Source organism: Atractosteus spatula, chromosome 9 (genome assembly GCF_055471065.1).
Source record: "Atractosteus spatula isolate fAtrSpa1 chromosome 9, fAtrSpa1.hap1, whole genome shotgun sequence".
Taxonomy (NCBI): Eukaryota; Metazoa; Chordata; class Actinopteri; order Semionotiformes; family Lepisosteidae; genus Atractosteus; species Atractosteus spatula.
In genome coordinates, this window is record NC_142714.1 from 23880060 (window position 1) to 23898912 (window position 18853).

An 18853-nucleotide genomic window follows, 5' to 3' on the forward strand; every position below is an offset into this window, starting at 1 on the left:
GCCCTCTTTCCCAAAGGAGGCCGCGTTACCATTCAGCTTCCAGAAGGTGGTGAGGAATTTCAACCTAGTGTGAATGGGCAGCACTTCTGCCCCTTATGCCAGCTCCAGCTGAGGCTTCCCTAGTGCCAGAAGAGGCTCTGTGCATCAGGCAGCTCCAGCCTCTCACAGGCTTCTCAAGAGCAACAAATATGACCTATGAACCAGTCATGCTGTATAACAACAGTGGCCATCGCAGAGGTTCTCCCCATACAACACTGTAACATTAAACCCGCTTGGCTGGAGCTGCCGGATTTGATTTCAACGGCATGATTTATTATCCTGGTGGAAAAAAACAATGGGATCACTCTGAAGTAATTGGACAGCTTACCCACAGGGATAAATGAAGCCCAGCACATCCAATAAAATCTACCAAAATGAAATGTACGGCACAGCTTTTGTCTTTTATACATTTACAATTGATAGTCATGAACCCAGCTCATTCGGGATAGTTAATTGTAGTTTTATCACGTCCCAGCACACCGATACAAACTCCTCACAACTGAAATTAGGAGAGAATGGGGAATAGCAGATAGACTCCTCCGACCCACCTGCCTCACCTCTAGTGGATGAGATGGACTGTAGAGTCTGTATTGCACTCTGTACCCCTTTAACACACTCCAGACAGCGCAGATCGGTACAGGATGTTAGGCGCAGATGGGAGAGGAGGCATGCATCTCAAGTCTGCTAGAGACACGAACCAGGTTTGAACCCGTGACACCCAGAACCAGCTGAGCCTCTTAGGAGCCCACTGTATATACAGTATGGCTTAAAGAGTGCAATCAGCAGGGCTTCCAAATATCTCATCCAGTAAAAGAGAGAGGTACAGAGGGCAGTACTGGCTCTACAGTCTGTCTCAACCGGTACAGGACAGAGGTACAGGGAGCAGTACGGGCACTACAGTCTGTCTCATCAGGTAAAGGAGAGGGGTACAGGGTGCAGAACGAGCTCTACAGTCTGTCTCATCTGGTAAAAGAGAGGGGTACAGAGGGCAGTACTGGCTCTACAGTCTGTCTCAACCGGTAAAGGAGAGGGGCACAGAGGGCAGTACGAGCACTACGAGCACTACAGTGTGCACTTTGCTTGGATTCCCCAGAATACTAAGGAGGAAGCTGGAGGAGCTGCAAGTCGATGCCTCCATGACCTTGTGGATCACTGACTACCTGACTGGCAGACCACAGTCTGTGAGACTTCAGAACTGTGTGTCTGAACAGGTAGTGAGTAACACAGGGGCTCCTCAGGGGACAGTTCTTTCTCCATTCCTCTTCACCCTCTATACTTCGGACTTTAAGTACAACTCAAAGTCATGCCACCTGCAGAAGTTCTCAGATGACTCTGCAATTGTGGGATGTATCAAGGGTGGGCAGGAGGAGGAGTACAGAGGACTGGTCAGCAGCTTTGTGGAGTGGTGTGGGGAGAACCACTTGGAACTGAATGTAACAAAGACAAAGGAACTGGTGGTAGATTTCAGGAGGAAAAAGGTCAAACATACTCCTGTCTACATCCATGGGAGTGGCGTGGAGATGGTGGACTCGTACAAGTACCTGGGAGTCCACATCGACGATAGACTGGAATGGACTAAGAACATCGAGGCCATTTACAAGAAGGGTCAGAGCCGACTTTACTTCTTGAGGAGGCTCAGGTCCTTCAATGTATGTAGTAAGATGCTACATATGGTCTATCAGTCGGTGGTAGCGAGCGCCTTTTTCTACGCAGTGGTATGCTGGGGCCCTGGGATTAGAGCAGTGGATTCAAAAAGGCTGAACAAGCTCATCAGGAGAGCAAGCTCTGTCATTGGGTCTGACCTGGACCCCTTGGAGGTAGTGGCTGAGAGGAGAATGGTGTCCAAACTAGAGGCCATCATGGACAACATCTCCCATCCCCTCTATGACAGGCTTGTAGAAATGAAGAGCACGTTCAGCAATAGACGGATTCATCCACAGTGCGACAGGGAGCGCTACAGGAGGTCATTCTTGCCTTCTGCCATAAGACTGTACAACGCATCCACCTTGCGTCTGGGCAGAGGCAACATTGACAGTGACCTGTTTCTGGACTAAACACATCTACACATCTACTGCTACATCTGCTCTCTTTCTTTTCACTTTCACAACCGTTTTTTGTGCAATATATGCCAGGGACCCGTGCAAAACACTTATATTTATATCTATATTATATCAATATTTATATTCATATGTGTTATACGATTTTTCTGCATACTGTTCTGTTCTAGTTTGTTCTTTGTGTGTCCTGGACTGTAACTCTTTTAGTGCACCCCTCACTGTACTGATTGTATTGTATGTATTGTACTATTATTATTATTGTATCATTCGTCACACTGTGGCTGTGTTGTCTGTGTAAAGCTGCTGTTGCACTGCAATTTCCCTCACGGGATCAATAAAGTATCTATCTATCTAATACAGCTCCCAGTGTCTGAGCACTGCCAGGAATTAGTGACATTGAGTTAATAATAATTACTTACACTTATATAGCACTTTTCTGGACACTCCAATCAAAGTGCTTTACAGGATACTCTACAACTCTACAGAAGCGCCCCCTGCTGGCCCCACTAACACCTCTTCCAGCAGCAACCTTAGTTTTTCCCAGGGGGTCTCCCATCCAGGTACTGACCAGGCTCACACCTGCTGAGCTTCAGTGGGCTGCCAGTTGTGAGTTGCAGTGATATGGGCAAAGTTTCCTGAGACTGAGTTTGGGTAAAGAATTGTCAAACAACGCCAATAACTTCCCAGTCAACAGATTCTCCGATACCACCAAGAGTGCTTTTGATATGCTGTACAAACTCACAAAGCAAAACATGGCTGATGACTATGGCTGCTGCACTTTCTAAAGGGTATATGCATTTGTAAAGAAACATTAGGAGATTGCAAAGAAAAAAATAGACATGGCATGCATTCAACTTAATTGGATCTGAAGTTAGCTGAAATACTGCAAAACCATGATTCTCAGCAGGATCCAGACATACACCCCCCACCGCACTGTGAAAACGTGACCATAAAGAGAAAGAGGACTTTGCAGAATCCTGGGACTTTCAGGTTATGTGAGCAAAATTCTCACAGTTTCCTCAGTGCATTTAAAATCTCACATGGGCCCTTTTGCTGCAAGTGCAGAGGATGTGTGGTCCTCCAGTCACCCGGTTCTCTACTCGTTAACCAAACAGCATTACAGATCATCTCCATCATAGTCTGCTCACTTCACAAAATCCTCTCATCTCGCCCGGCTTTCACTGTGGCCCAACTCTTACGCAGGCCTCAAATCTGAACAGAACCCTTTAAAAATAGCTAATTTGGACATGTCACAAACCAGTCTGCTTCAAACCATTAAACCAAAGCTGGGTTCACATTTACCTGCACTGTCACTGACAGAAACCCTCTACACGCTGAGAGGACTGCAGATGCTCTTCTTCACAATTGTCTTTTAACTAATTCTGCACCTCACTATATTAAAGTCAAGGAATAAGTGCAACCGAAGCCTGATAAGTATGCTTTATAAAAACAAACTAAGCCAAAAATGCTGTTTGAGGTGAACCCTGCTAACCACCGACAATTTCAGTCCGTCTTGAGCAAGTTGACAGTCTCCACCTAGATCTGCTGACTTCAAAGAACTCAACCCGCAAAGCCCACAACCTTCCGGAACGATGAAATACAAGAACAGAAAGAAAAAAAACACAACATTTTACATGTTAGAGAAAACCAGAAAGAGGGCAGCAGCACAACATGGTAAAAATGTATAAGCACACAAGGAACACAACAAGCAGATCTCATAGATTGAGAAACTGAATTTCAACTAAACTCCCTCGCCCAGGAACATCAAGATTTCATTCATTTTCATATAACAGCCGTTCGTCGTTGGGGATTCAACAAATCTCTGCTCTTGCTCGTACCTCAGGTTGCTAAATGGATTACTTGACAGCAGTGCTACCATCTTCCAGTCTGCTCTGGGCAGATGTCTGAAGCTAAGGAAAGCTGGGCAAGGCTAATAGCATATAGCTAGACCTCTGTGTATGACCAGATGGCTGCTTCAGAGTTATTGGTGGACCAATATAAAGGCAATCTTCCCTCTAAATCAAAATCTTAAAGTCAGTACCCCAGTATAGCTGTGACATAAGATGAGTAACCTTGTGTTCCTCAATTTATCCCTCCATCTTCTAAGCACTTCCTCCAATTCAGGGCTGTGGGGGAGCCAGAGTCAGTCCTGACAAGCAAGAGGCGCAAGACAGGGTAGACCCTGGACAGGACACCAGTCCATCACAGGGCAGAGTGACACGCACTCACACAAGGGCCAGCTTTCCCCAGACACCAATTAACCTTCCAATATGTCTGTGGACCCTGGGAGGAAAACAATGCACCCACAGAAAGCCCAAGTGAACATGGGGAGAAGATACAAACTACACAGAGATATGGCACCCCAGGTCTGGAACTGACCACTGACCACGGCGCTATCCTGCCACCCTGTATTTTTCCCATCCATCCTTTATCAGGAAGTTGCTCATTGCAGGTGAGGGACAGCGGACTTGCACTGGAAAGGAGCCAGTTCATCACACGGCCGCGTGGGCACACACACACACACACAATATTACTAGAGGTAATTAAACTAGCCAGCATGCCTTGGGAAGGCAAAAACGCATGCGCACTCCTCCCAGAAGACATCACCACGCTCAGACCCAGGAGCCAAGAGCTGGAAAACAGCAGCGCTAACTGCCACATCACCATGCTGCCCTACTTCATTATTTTAAGTTCTGACAGTTGAGTAAAATAATAGATACTGGAACAAAGACGTACACTCTGTTCACACACAGGTGTCCCAGTTCTGTTCATTGCACAGCAGGGTTAAACTCACTCTTCCACTGCAGCACAAATGAGTACAGGGACGGCTCGACTTCACACTAACCCTTGCTGTCAAATCGTTCCCCAAAATAAAACTGCATACGGTTTATTCGGGATTTATCTTGGTACTTTTGGGAACTCCATTCAGATTACTGTACATCACAGTTCTCCAACAAAACTGGATTAGTGCTAGCACTTTTTTTTTTCCTTCCAGAACAAGGGGACTTGTACGCTGTTAAGAATTCGGCTGTCAGGCTTACTCCAGGAGACCGGTGGGAGGAGAGAGGATGACATGGGCACCAGGAGGGCCACCATATGCTCTTCTGATTGGCAAAATGGCACTGCATTGCCAATTCACTTTCACTCAGTCCCTGGCACCCTGCTAAAATGATTTGCTTTTCTCTCAAATAATACGCATAGAAAATCTAGGCAGAAATCATAACAGAGAACAATCATAAAGCCATGTCAGAAACTAAGTTGAAAATAAAGCAATCCACACAAAGCAGCTGAATCAAAGGTCAAGATATTACACGTGGAAGCAAAGACAGCAAAACCAGCGCTAATATTCTTTGTCTGCACCCAATGTGCACCAGCCAATGCTGTGGCTTGGGAACTGGAAATTAGAAAAGAATACTTTTCTAGACGAGCTGTTGATATGAAAGCAGAACATGATCCAATCTTCCCTTCTGAAGCCTTACAGATCACAATCTTTCTCAATGCCACACAAGGCTTCTGAAATCACCCATCCCATGTGCTTCTGATTGCCTGGCACTTCCACAGGCATGGTTCTGGGTAGTACCACAGGGCTGTGGCTTTGACCGAGGGGGGTTAAATATCCCTTGCTTAAAAAACTTTTAAAAAAGTAGAACCCCCCTAGAAACCCAGAAGCAATCCTTCCCATTGATCCCTTTCAGCAGGAAGCTGCTGAGCACCACCTTCACCTGCTTCGGCAGCATGAGTGAGGGCAGCTCTCTGTTACATACTGACCACTGCTATGTGGCAAAAGAATAAGTTGAGGTAAATTCCACACTGAAAAGAAGGAACATTACAGCAATTGAGCCTTCTGCAGGCAAAAGGGAGAGAGAGGGAGGTAGCAGTGATATAAAGCATAGGAGGACTACGGCCATATTCCAAAACCTCACCTAAAGAAACTGCCCTTTACAGTCCCTTGGACAACGTGCTTCACAGGCTCTTTAGGAAGAGAAAAGAGCTTGCTGTAATTGGTCTGTGATGCACAGGATGCAGTGCATCGATAAACAGGCACCCAAACCAAAAGACAGGGCTGGAGACGATGAGAATCGAAGATTGGCCTAAAGCCCTTAATATCCCACCCACACCCAAACACTTACACACCCCCCTCTCAAATTACTTAAAATCTCAGGATAATTACCATTCAATCAGGGATTAGGATTTAACAGCTACACACTCCAACTTGGCAGCAGTATTTTTCAAATTAGTTTGTTCAGTTCTGCTGAAGCAATCATGTAGCATCTACACTGGCCAATTAACATCTCCTGTTCTCTATGGTATCTTATTAAAAAAATCTGCGTGATTCCTACTTCCTACATCTGTCAAGCTAATTACTTCTGGGGATGGGCCTAACTACTAACAAAGAATGCTTAAGTGTGATTTGCAGGATGCAAGGTATATATTATATAGTATTATATAATACAATTACAATGCTGCAGCATCTTGCATCTCCACCAGGATCCCAATGTGCTTCACAGCACAACCCCAGATGAACTGGCTGTAGCACAGTACAGCACTGCCATGCCTTGGGTTGGAACACGGCAGTCATTTTTACATCAGCACACACTACACAGGGACAGGTTAGTGCAGGAGGCAATTATCCATCCATTTTGTAACTGCTTCACCCAATTTCAGTAAGCAAAGCAAGCAAGGTGGGATCCACCCTGGAAGAACTGCCAATCCATCACAGTGCACACAGACAAACACACACTCATACCAGCGGCAAATGTTCCAGAAGAACATACAAACTCCACACAGATAGCACCCCAGCAACTGAACCCAGAACCCCAGCGCTGCAAGGCAGGAATGCTAACCACTGCTCTTCCAAGCTGTGCCAGGAGACAATTTTATAACACAGGAAGCTTTATACAGGATAACTTGTATTTATACAGCAAGAGGCATTCTACTGAGCAAGCCTAAGACAACACATCAATGTTGATACACTGTATAGTTTGATCTGCATATCTTCTGATTTTCCTATGCAAAGCTTCAAGCAAGGAAGAATTCTGCAGTAAATACCATACAAGTGACCTCACAGTCTGACAATGCTGGGATTTTAATCTAGCTGGCGAGCTGTGATCTGAATTACCCGGGCACAGTTCAGTGTAATTGCTTAAGCCATGTCCTAGCAGTCAACAAACTGGAAAACAATCCACACAGATCAAAGTTTCCTTCTTCCCTTCATAACGCGTATTTGCCACATCATGTTTTTGAAATGCAATTTATCAGTCCTCAGGAAGCCTTACAACTGACTCCTCCAAATCCGTGCTGCGACCTAGAATGTGTAACTGTACAAAAACCAACCTGGGACACTAAGAAAACAGATGGAGAATTACAAGTTAATATTTATTTTCAAAATTTGATTGTGAAATCAAAACGGGAGTATCGCTAGCTAGAACATCCTACTGCAAAACTCCAAAGATCAGTCTCAGAAATTGCAGAGGTTAAGAGTAGAAAGGTGAAATTCAATGTGTACTCAGCTTTAGGAAATACTGGAAGAAATCAGATCGGCATGCCAAGTAACAACACGGAGCTTTAAATAAAACGCCCCAGTTTAAGTACAAACTCCATCAGTAACAATGAAACTGGGCTTATAAAACACTGGGAACCAAGATTCCCCAGGGAAAGGGAATTAGGATTTTGGTCACTTCTTCTGTCTGTACCAATTCTATAGTCAGAATGGGTTTAGGCATTAAAAATAATTGAGCAGACAAAGCCACTGCTTGGTAATGCACTCTTATTTTAGAAAAACATTAAAAAAAACTTTTTAAAAAAAAAACTAAAGGAATCTGAATGCCTGGATAATGTCTAAGGACCAAACATTTTAAGACCCAAGAACCGCACAGACTTTCTTATCACTTAGATGACGCTGCAGAGATAGCATAGTAAAATAATGAGATGTCAGGCGTCAATACTGGCCCAGACACATAACTGAAGCCACACAGGGCAGGCAAGGTTATACACTTCTGGTACAGCCTGTCATTCCAAAGGACATCGGAATCAGATCATGAAAACAAGGAGGGAAAAATATTTGTAGACTAACTGGGAACATTAGATCTCCCCCAGAGTTCTGTGTGGACATCTTAAAAAGTTTTCTGGGTACATCTCAACCACAGCAGTATTAGGAAAGGAGACCCGTGGGTCACTAAGGAACGTGACACATCAGTAAACTTGTGAGAGAAGCAAGGGAGACTTACAATATTCTGGATCCTAACAGATTTCCAGTTTAAAATCTTAAGGCAGCGTGAGGCCCAAGTGACACTCCAAGCTAAACTGACACAAGGCCTGATCTGCAAAGACGCTTCAGTGTGCCATGTGGCTCAGAGGTTGCCTGGCAGATGCTAATCTTGGCTGCTATCCACTGCAGGAGTCCAGATTTAGCATCCGCAGTTCCAGAGGTGAGGAAGCAAGGAACATCGGGTGCTGGCACACCTCCTGTCACAGGGACACGAACCCTGTGAGGCCAGGAGGCTGTTGAGCTGAACATCATCAGCCAGGGCTAATTCGGCAGAACGCACCCTTTCATTTCCAGATGACATGGCGATTCCTCCGCCTATATTCTCCATCGCTCATCTGTGTCTTTACAGCAGGAAAGAAAAAAACAGGGAGTAATCTGAACAGTATAAGTGACCCAGTAAGAGTAAGCACTACAGAGGTGATGTCTCATCAATTCTCAGCAACTCAGAAATTACTCAGAAAAGAGAGCTGTTTAGACGGTTTTGATTCAACCATCTAAAAAAGACCTTTTGTAGGGATTAGAACTGACCTGCCACAATTGCTATGCAAGCTAATATCTCCACAGCAAAACCATCTGGCTGTCATTCTCAGATGTGAGTGAATACTGGTTGCCCTGTAATCACAAACATTGATGCAAGTACGCACAGAGAAGCAACACAAAGAAATAATACACAGAAAAGTAATCCCGTGTGGTTCACTACACTGAACGGCTCCATTCAATCTCTCATTGCCCCGACAGTTCTGGCACAGAGACATTTTCATGCACCACTGAAGAATAAGGACAACATATTTAGATCACCAGAGGTAACCAGAGTTTGGACTACAGGCACTGCCAACAGACAAACACTAGAACGTACACACCATCTCCTAACAGCTACTTTGTTAGGGATATAATTAGAACTACAGACTGCCAAGGGCAGATTAAGTAGATAAGGGAAATATAAGCTAAAGACAGCGAGTACTTGTGTGCACAACTACAATGCTCTGATGCAAAAAGTCAGGATGAAATAAAAACATTTTTCAGTTTCTCATCTCCAGTAATAATGACAGTGAAAGCTTCCAAAAAGCCTCTTTTGAAACACTAAATTCTCATATAAATAATCTAAAACTGGTCCACGTTGAATTCTCATTAACCGGCTGAAGTAATTTTCTTTTTTCTTGGACCGGCTTAACCCTTTCCTTAGCTCTCGACCTGCCGATAATTTTTGTGCTAACCATGCTGTCAGTTCAGTAAGCCCAACTGTTTCAGCTCGGGGCACAATTTAAATACCCCAAACATTTTGCAGCATACCACATTATTATAAAATAAGCAACATCATTACTGCAAGAAATAGCTAATATTTGTTTAAAACGTAGACTGGAATTTTAATGAGACACACCCAACTTCACTTTTTTGACTACCATTTCAGTGGGAGGTGTGAGCTCGGTTCAGTGAATGTGTTTAATATGTAACTGTTTAATATTTGGTTTAGAGCTGGAAACATGACCTTCTGATTCCACAGTATGCAGTTTGGGCAGCATGGTATTAAATTTGTATTTGTATTATATTTAATGGACAATTTCAGCACTTTTCTCCCAGTCTAGTTCACCTACACAACACCACTTTTGAAGTGCCTCTTTTAAATCTTACATTCAAAAATATCTTTGTGAGAACATAAAATCAGGACTCAACTGCTCTAACTAGACCATTTTTATCCCTTCCCCCCTCCAACAGTGTTGAGACACCCACTTCTGAAGATTAAGTTACAGCTGGTTGAATATAAATATATCCAGAAAACCCACTATTGGGAAGTTCCCCAGGGCCAGGTTTGGAAAATTCTGTTCTAGAGACAGATCAACAAAGGACCAGACCGAAGTATTCCCAACTCATCAGAGCTCGGAGCTCGGGGAGCACTCTCGGGGCCGGACGCCAGAGCTCGGAGCTCGGGGAGTGCTCTTGGGTCCGGACGCACTCTTGGGGCTCTCGGGGCTGGACGCTGGAGCTGGGAAAGGCGCTCTCGGGGCGGGACGCCGGAGCATGGAGCTCGGAGCTCGGGGAGCACTCTCGGGGCCGGACGCCGGAGCTAGGAGCTCGGGGAGACGCTCTCAGGGCCGGAGCTCAGAGCTCGGAGCTCGGGGAGACGCTCTCGGGGCCGGACGCCGGAGCTCGGAGCTCGGGGAGACGCTCTCGGGGCCGGACGCCGGAGCTCGGAGCTCGGGGAGACGCTCTCGGGGCCGGACGCCGGAGCTCGGAGCTCGGGGAGACGCTCTCGGGGCCGGACGCCGGAGCTCGGAGCTCGGGGAGCACTCTCGGGGCCGGACGCCGGAGCTCGGAGCTCGGGAGACGCTCTCGGGGCCGGACGCCGGAGCTCGGAGCTCGGGGAGACGCTCTCGGGGCCGGACGCCGGAGCTCCCAGCTCGGGGAGGCGCTCTCGGGGCCGGACGCCGGAGCTCCCAGCTCGGGGAGGCGCTCTCGGGGCCGGACGCCGGAGCTCCCAGCTCGGGGAGGCGCTCTCGGGGCCGGACGCCGGAGCTCCCAGCTCGGGGAGGCGCTCTCGGGGCCGGACGCCGGAGCTCCCAGCTCGGGGAGGCGCTCTCGGGGCCGGACGCTGGAGCTCCCAGCTCGGGGAGGCGCTCTCGGGGCCGGACGCCGGAGCTCCCAGCTCGGGGAGGCGCTCTCGGGGCCGGACGCCGGAGCTCCCAGCTCGGGGAGGCGCTCTGGGAGGCAGAGTATGGCACACTGAAGCATGCTGGTTTAAGGGTGGCCTATGAAACCTGAACTGAGGCTCTCTAACAATGGGTCATCCCTGGCATAGACTCTTTAAACACAATAAAAACAACACACAACTTTCTCTCCCCATCTGCCCCCCCCCCCCGTCAGTAACCTTGAACACTTTACAGCAGTGCCATCTGGATAAATCAGCAATGAATCATCTGCAAAACTAGGGTTTGTTCTACTTTTCTAGCTTTTCTTTTTATTTTTTGGCTTTAAGACCGTGAAGAACTACTCCACAGGAGAGTTTATCGCCAAATCCTTTTCGGCCTTTTTTCTCCCATTTAAACATACATTTACTGAAAATAAATATTCATTGCAATGCAATACAAATATCAGATATTTTGAGGATGTCTCCTGACAGCTCAAGCTCAATTAAAGCATTAACTGCTGGTGCTGTCTGTTAACTTTTGTGACATCGTTAACAAGATAATGACCAACCTAGGAACCAACTGCATTATTAGACCTTTTCAAGAAGAGGACATGAGGACATGTAAGTTCCTAGAAAAGATAGAGAAATGGAGGATGCAGGGAAAAATCATTTGCGAAACAGATTTGCTTAAGAGAAATAGTTTGGATTAGCACTTTCAAGCCAGTCCAGCTGTAGAAAACCCTCTTCCTAAAGTCATGGTATTGTCATCTGAACTCTTTAATTGTAAGCCTCTCTGATACCGAAATGTTAACTGAGAGGCTTTAAATCCTGATAGTTTCAAAGTCATCCTTCTTTACACCTAAAAAAATTAATGCTGAGCATTGTGAATAGCCTACTTTAACTGTACCGGCATTTACCAAACACGATTTTATTTTATTTTTACAGATCTGGCATGTAAAGTGAGGAACTGCTTTTTGTTTCATTTCACAGGCCAGCTCTACTGAGGCCAAACACTCTGTCTCAGCGCAGAGCTCCGCCTCGTCCTCTGCACTTTCAGTGCGTCGCACTCTCACGGGAAAGCTCGACTGCCACACACGTGCAAGGCTCGGCACGTCATCCGACTGAATGAGATCCTGGCCAAGGACCAGTCGGTGTTTGTCTACGAGCGTATCTACATTCACCCACAATCAGAGAGGTGCAACTGGCCCTTCAGAGTTCATTCTCCAAGTTAAGCTTCGCATTAGAAACAAACTTGGGAGTTCTTTAAAAATGCCACAGCAAATATTTATATCTTTGCCATTCTTACTGACCCAACAAGAAAGAACAGGACAGAAGCAACAGCACCACATTGAGATTTAGCCTTAATGAGTCTTCATAGAAGCTGTGTTAGACAACCCGATAAATAAGTCTCGATGAGCCAAGCTGTCGACTCGCAGACTTGTAAACGCATGACCAGGCTGGAAGTACTCGCACAGCATGCCTCCGCTGAGTTCAGAATGTTTACACAGAAGAGGCAAACAAAGCTCCTCATGCTCTCAAGAATGGCCGCCATTTATCGTCTCCCGCACAAATGGCAGTTTGCCCGACACGCTGAAGAAAAACAACTGCTGTCTGATCGCACCCGTCTCGGATTCACGGGGAAGATCAGAGGAGGTGTAGAGCATGCTAGGCTCTTTGTTCAATGTTTCATCACAATCTGACGTCCAGCAAAAAAAAGTGTAAAAATTCTTCTTCTTCTTCTTCTTCTACTTATTATTATTATTATTATTATTATTATTATTATTAGTTTCCTTTAACACCGTGACATCTCCTGCATTTCACAAAACACCCATGAGAATCTTGACTGTATCAGGTTTCTGAGTACAAGAGATCAGCATGACCAACAGGTAAAAAAAAAAAGCTATTCAGGATAGATTTTGAAATTCCCGACTCTCACTGGTTCCACTCCTGCTTCGACCAGCCAAGACCTGGCTGAAAATCCCTTTCGGATTCCATTAATTCAATTAGCACTTGATTGGTTACACATGAAAAAAGACCAGCTGCAGTGTGTATCTCACAGAGGAATGGGAGATTACAGACTAGAAGTGGAAAAAACAAATACTGTGTGCCCTGCAGGTGTTGTAAGTATGGTAGTTAAGTGTCCCACTTTATCATTTAACAAACCGTTAACAGGAGTATTTTCCAGATATTTGATTACTGATAAAATAAAAGAAGACCCATTCCTAGCCCTCTTCCTGTGAAAACTGAAATCGACACAGACCTTCACTCTACTCTTATCGCAGCTGCCCCCTTTTCATCTATAATTAGAGGGATCCACACAAAATATGTGCTGGGGCAGCACAATCTGTCAACAGCAGTTCTTGGAAGTAAAACTGGAATGCTATTCACACACAAAGAGCACACAGAGCACACAATACAGAAGTGTTTTGTCAACAGATCTTGATCAAAACTAGAGGAGAATGTATGTTTGCAAAATTCTCCATGTATCAAAACAAAAACGGTTAAAAGATTTACCGTTCGGCTATTGAGGGAGTGTTAGTATGTCTCTGCCTAACCACAGGGGCATAAAAATAGCAAAATTAATAATGCTCCCATTCATGCTTCTCATACAACTCCTAAATGAAGGGGGGCAGGCGATTATAAACCGTCTTGCATAACTGCATAACCAGTGATGTGACTGATGTAAAAATATATATATAAATCAGGAATGTCTCCAGCAATTGGCCAAGTAAAAACAGTTTAGAAAGTACTCTACTTTAAAGCTCCTGCTGGTTTAAGTACACCTTCTTCAGTATGAAAAAATATCATAAGAATGTCTCTTGGAAATCTGACACTTTTTCTGGTCACTGTCAAGTTCCGTTTCTTTTACAATGAATAAAGCTGCTTCAAAATGCAGCTCCTAAACCTGCACAGGTTAAAATTTCTTCCCAATCCTATACTGCAACTCAAAAATCCCATAGGATTAAATTCAATCTTCCCTCAGGAAGAGCCACTGATTCGTGAAGGAGGACTAAGTTTGTAGGAATCTGTACAGAACCTCTTCAGGAACCCTACAAGGAGCTGATTCCTGAAGGAGTACTTTGGGATAAATAAAAGAGTAAAAAAGTTCAAGTATTTTTCCCTAGAACCCAGTAGGATTTCTCCATGTTTCTCCTTTATATGCTAAGAAACCTTAACAGGGGTCCTTGGCTCCAGCAGCCTAGGATCTCGTATTTGAACCAAATTTTTTTTTAAAAAAAAAACTTTAAACTAGTCTGGGTTTGGTCAGTCCAAGAAAAACCAGGCAGCTCATGCATATGGCATTGAAGAACCAGTAGTTGGCGCTTTTGTCTCTGAACCAAATTTCCAATCCAAATACTCAATATGATAGCAGCATGGTGGCACAGCAGCTAGCATTGCCTGGCCCTGGGTTCAATTCCTAGAGTGCTATCTGTGTGGAGCTTGTATGTTCTCCCATGTTCGTGTGAGCTTCCTCTGGGTCCTCCCACAGTCCAAAGACATACTGCTCACCTAACTGGCTTCCAGGAAAACTAGCCCCCTGGTGCGAGTGTGTGCACACTGTCTGTGTGCCTTGTGACGGACTGGCATCCCGTCTCATGCCAGGATGGTCTCAGGCTCCCCCATAACCCTGAAGCAGATAAGCGGTGATTGAAAAGGATGTGATGTCCCAGTATGGTAACCGTGCAGTAGGAGTTTCCATCCTTCATACAAGACAGTAATCCGATGTCTTGATTGCTTGGTTATTAAACGTCCAGCGACACGGTTCATTGAGGGATGGGGCGGGAGGAGGTGGGATGGGCCCCCTCCTCTATGCAAAGTGAATCTGGATCCTTGAGCAGCGCAATATAGGTGCAACAAATAATTAAACCCCCCTCTGTCACACTCTCCACCAAATTCTGCTTGCTAAAGCACCAAAGCCTGCAGCCAACAATTTCTGCTTGCACGCCACATGGAGAAGCAGTGCATTTGATCTTTTTCATCTCTAACTTTTAGTCTCCTTCACTCGGCATCCAAAAAAAAAAACAGCAACAATTTTAAAAAGAACTATAATATCCACCCGCAGAATCACTCAGCTGAATCTACACATATTGTTAATACTGACATTAGCAGGTTTCCCAGGGGATATATGATGGCCGTGAAACAAAACCAGGGAAGAAATCCATTTCCATCGCAGAGTAAGCACAGAGTTTCAGATCCAGGTGTTACAGTCACAGCATAGCTAATTTTCTAGGTTGCAATATAGATTCCTCCATCAGAGACGCTTCTGACATTAAAATGGGTCAGATGATGCACTGAATTGGAACAAGAGCTGTGCGATTCAAGACTGCATTTTGGGCTGAACTCATGTTGGTAGACGTGACCTCAAGATTTTCACTATCAGACGGGTAAAGCACCCAGAAAACAGAAAGGGTCGTCCTTCAACAGATTAGAGCCACAGAATTAATGAAACAGTCACAAGCAGCCAATGACCAAAGGAAGCCATTTTCTTTGTACAAATATTCCCACTTCTCCTTTAACTGCTATGCGTGTCTTCCACTAACCTGAGCGGCACGCAATGCGCGCTGCTTTCTATTCATCAGACAGGTGCTGCGTCTCCTATCACCTAACGCACATTTCCCTGCCTTATTCCCAGGACGACAGACTGCTTTCCCCCGATCCCGGATTTTCAGATTCGAATGGATAAGACTTTCGGTCCATCTTTTACTGCGTCATATTTCCTCCTAACTTTAGTTCGGTATAGAGTGTTGCGCAAGATTTGAGCCGGCGGAGAATAAGCAGAGATCGTTCATACCACACTTCGATGATGGGTTTTCTCCACAGACAGGCAAAACCTCATCTGCAGAGGAACACAAAATCGAACTCCTGCCTTATGGGTTATATTGCAACTTCCTGAAGCGAAGAGCCCCCGAGCAAATAAAAGACTGATTGATTGTTAATGATTTGCAACACCTACAGCAGGGGAAGCAAGTCAGTTGCTCGCCTTAAACAAAAAGACAGAAAAGTTGCATACAGGAGCGCAGGGCTGGAAAGTTACTGCTGCATACACCTAGGACTGTTTCGACTAATCCACGAGTCTGGTTGCGCACCACGACACCCCTCAGACAGTAACTTCCCATCAGATGAGTCGGACCCCTCTTCCCCGTCTGATTATTGATCTTTACTTGTCAAATGTTTCCGCGATGTTTTCTCTGAACTGAGACCTGCAGCCCATACGTCTGTCCATGTGTGCGATACCGATCTTATCTCGGGATACATCACCTCCGCAGCCGGCAAACCTCACCAGGCAAAACTCAAGTCAGTGATGACGTGCGGTGGGGGGGAGCAAGAGATCGTCCATGAAATACTTCTTGTAGAAATCCCTTCACACGAAGGCCCGGAGCAGAAAAAGTCAAGACAATTCTCTGCCAGACAGCGCTTGCACCGCTGCGCTCCCTGAACAGTCCGCGAATACACATCGCTTCGCAGCGCTCGATCGCTCACTGAACTTCTACCAATAACGATAGAAATATAGGAATATGACGGGTTTACTCATTGCAACAGACTTTTGATTAATTTTTTTATCATTTTATAGTGAAAGACCCACTCCTCCTCCAACTCGTAACACCTCCATCGATGTGTATTCGCCAACCTGCACCGGATAGCTATAGCTACTCTCTACAGTTTCAGAAGCGTACCATTCAAAGAGACGGATGCTCACGCACGGGTCACTGCCAACATAATTAACCGCCGACGTTTTGGGGTTGGAGAGCAACTCAGAACTTACCATTTTTCAGCTCATGTTTCACTGTAAACAGGTCACCTTCTCCAGACGAACCCTCCATCGCAGGCAACACGTTCCAAACACGCCGGCGCCTAGATAAAATAAACCGTGAAACCACGCTTCCGAGTGCAAATCCGTCTGAATGAACGGATATATAAGATATACGAAGTGAAAGTACTAAACAGTAAATATCTCCCTAATTCTCTACGACTGGGCAGGTCTACTACTACAACTGCACTATCTCGTACAACCAAGCCACGCTCCGCCCCCCTACTGCAGAGATTGGAGTTGCTAGGCAAAGGGAGAACCAGCAATTGGCCGATTTTGCTGTCAAACACGTACCTCGTACGAGAAAACCCCTCCTTAAAAATAAACTACCCCGCGTCTTTGCTCTACTCTGATTGGTCCATCCCTTGACAACTAGTTTCCGGATTGGACGTCCGCAATGTCACTCAAAGCGCTCGCCCTCCAGCCCTCAGCAGTGCAGGTCGCCTCTGTCCTGTACTTATGTTGCCACGGTGGGATGTGTGAATTCCTCAGGACACTTCCGTAATCATACGGGCGGGTATACTGTTGCATTCCTTCCCACATGAAAGCGCACGTCAACAATGCAATTGCATTAACGACCTTTTAGGCGTAGGCACATACAGTAGACATTAATGGTTGAGCAGCCATTAGGCTATGAACGGACATTTCGAATCGGAAGAGTTCTTAAATTTCTGAAACAAAACGTCATCAACGACTAATCCGAGCGCTTGATTCCTTGTGAATAATAATTAATAATGTCATTACGCTAGTAGCAGTTTACCAATTTCAAAAACTATACCACAAATTTTAAATGATTTACATTCAGTAAAATTTATTTTAAAATTATGTAAAATTTCAGTTTAAGTGTGCCCTTTTATTTTCTGCTGAATAGTATTAACACATATATACATAACTTGCACTGACAACCCTGAAGTGCTAACTAACCAGCTGCTCTTGATCTGCTAATAACGCCATAGACTTTTCAGTCGGGCGTACTAGTTGGTTTCTTTGGATGGACTCCTTCGAAATTATACGAGAGGCCCCCCAAATCAGAGATGCTATTCATCCCACATTTAGTAGTAGAGGGTACAATTCAGTCCTAACGTGTATCTTGACAGCATTCAAGGTGTGATCTCAAAACATACAGTGCATCTCGCCTCTGTCCTGTACTTATGTTGCCACTGTGGGATGTGTGAATTCCTCAGGACACTTCTGTAAGTACGGTGAGCTATTATTTACTAAATGTATGCAATTGTACTAAATTGTAATTGTTACTAAATCTATGTAATTAAATTCATAATAATTTGGGAGATACTTTGATCCAAAGCAACTGACATCTGTACCCATTCATACTACAGGGTATTTTACTAAAGCAGTGTGAGCGAATTACGTTGCCTATGAGTACGGCACCTCAAATCTTCCATAATAGACATTGGCCGTATTATATAATTTGCGGGCGATGGCCACACACCAATACATCTGAAATATTAAAATTTAAAAACTACTATTAAGGATTATTAGCAGTGTGCACAGTATATTTGCAAGGCAATGCAATTACTGTACTTTGTACAGTATACCTCCAGGAGGTGGATAATTAGGTATACAATACCCAAGATGACGAATATACTAAGCCTGTAGAGAAATTGTATGTGTACCAAGAAAGCAGGGGAGATCCACAAGAAATCTATGCTTTGTCTGTTCTTCCTGGCGTCTGACCACAGGCAGAAAGGGAATAACCTTGGAGTCTGTAGTCAGACCTCTAGCTCTCTTACTCTGCGCCAGGTCCGCAGGTAATCATTACACCCACACGACACTAAACCGGAGCTACTGTATGCCCGGAGGCGGAAAGACGCCCCTGTCTCCCGTAATTCGTCTATCTGAGCTAACTGTCTAGTCTGAGTGCCAATCCGACTCGTGAAAAAAGAAGGGATAAAAACAGCCTCAAACTGCTTAGAATCCTTCGAGCCTGAGTCAGTGTCGAACCCTGAGAGTCCGAGAGCAAAAAAATATATAGGTGACAACTAGTGACCTGCTGTAATTTAGCATTGGGTCGAGCACTGCATGTAGTAATTTGATTG

General features: G+C 45.2%; 1 protein-coding gene across 1 annotated transcript in view; it reads right to left on the reverse strand.

The window, feature by feature from the left end:
- The window catches only part of rps6ka5 (ribosomal protein S6 kinase A5), a 57082-nt gene extending 40057 nt beyond the window's left edge, over positions 1 to 17025 (reverse strand). Inside the window, exon 1 of the mRNA XM_088925946.1 lies at positions 16752 to 17025. Coding sequence (XP_088782072.1) covers positions 16752 to 16809 — 58 coding nt within the window. The 5' untranslated portion in view covers positions 16810 to 17025. The remainder of the gene's footprint in view (positions 1 to 16751) is intronic.
- Between the last annotated feature and the right edge of the window lie 1828 nt (positions 17026 to 18853).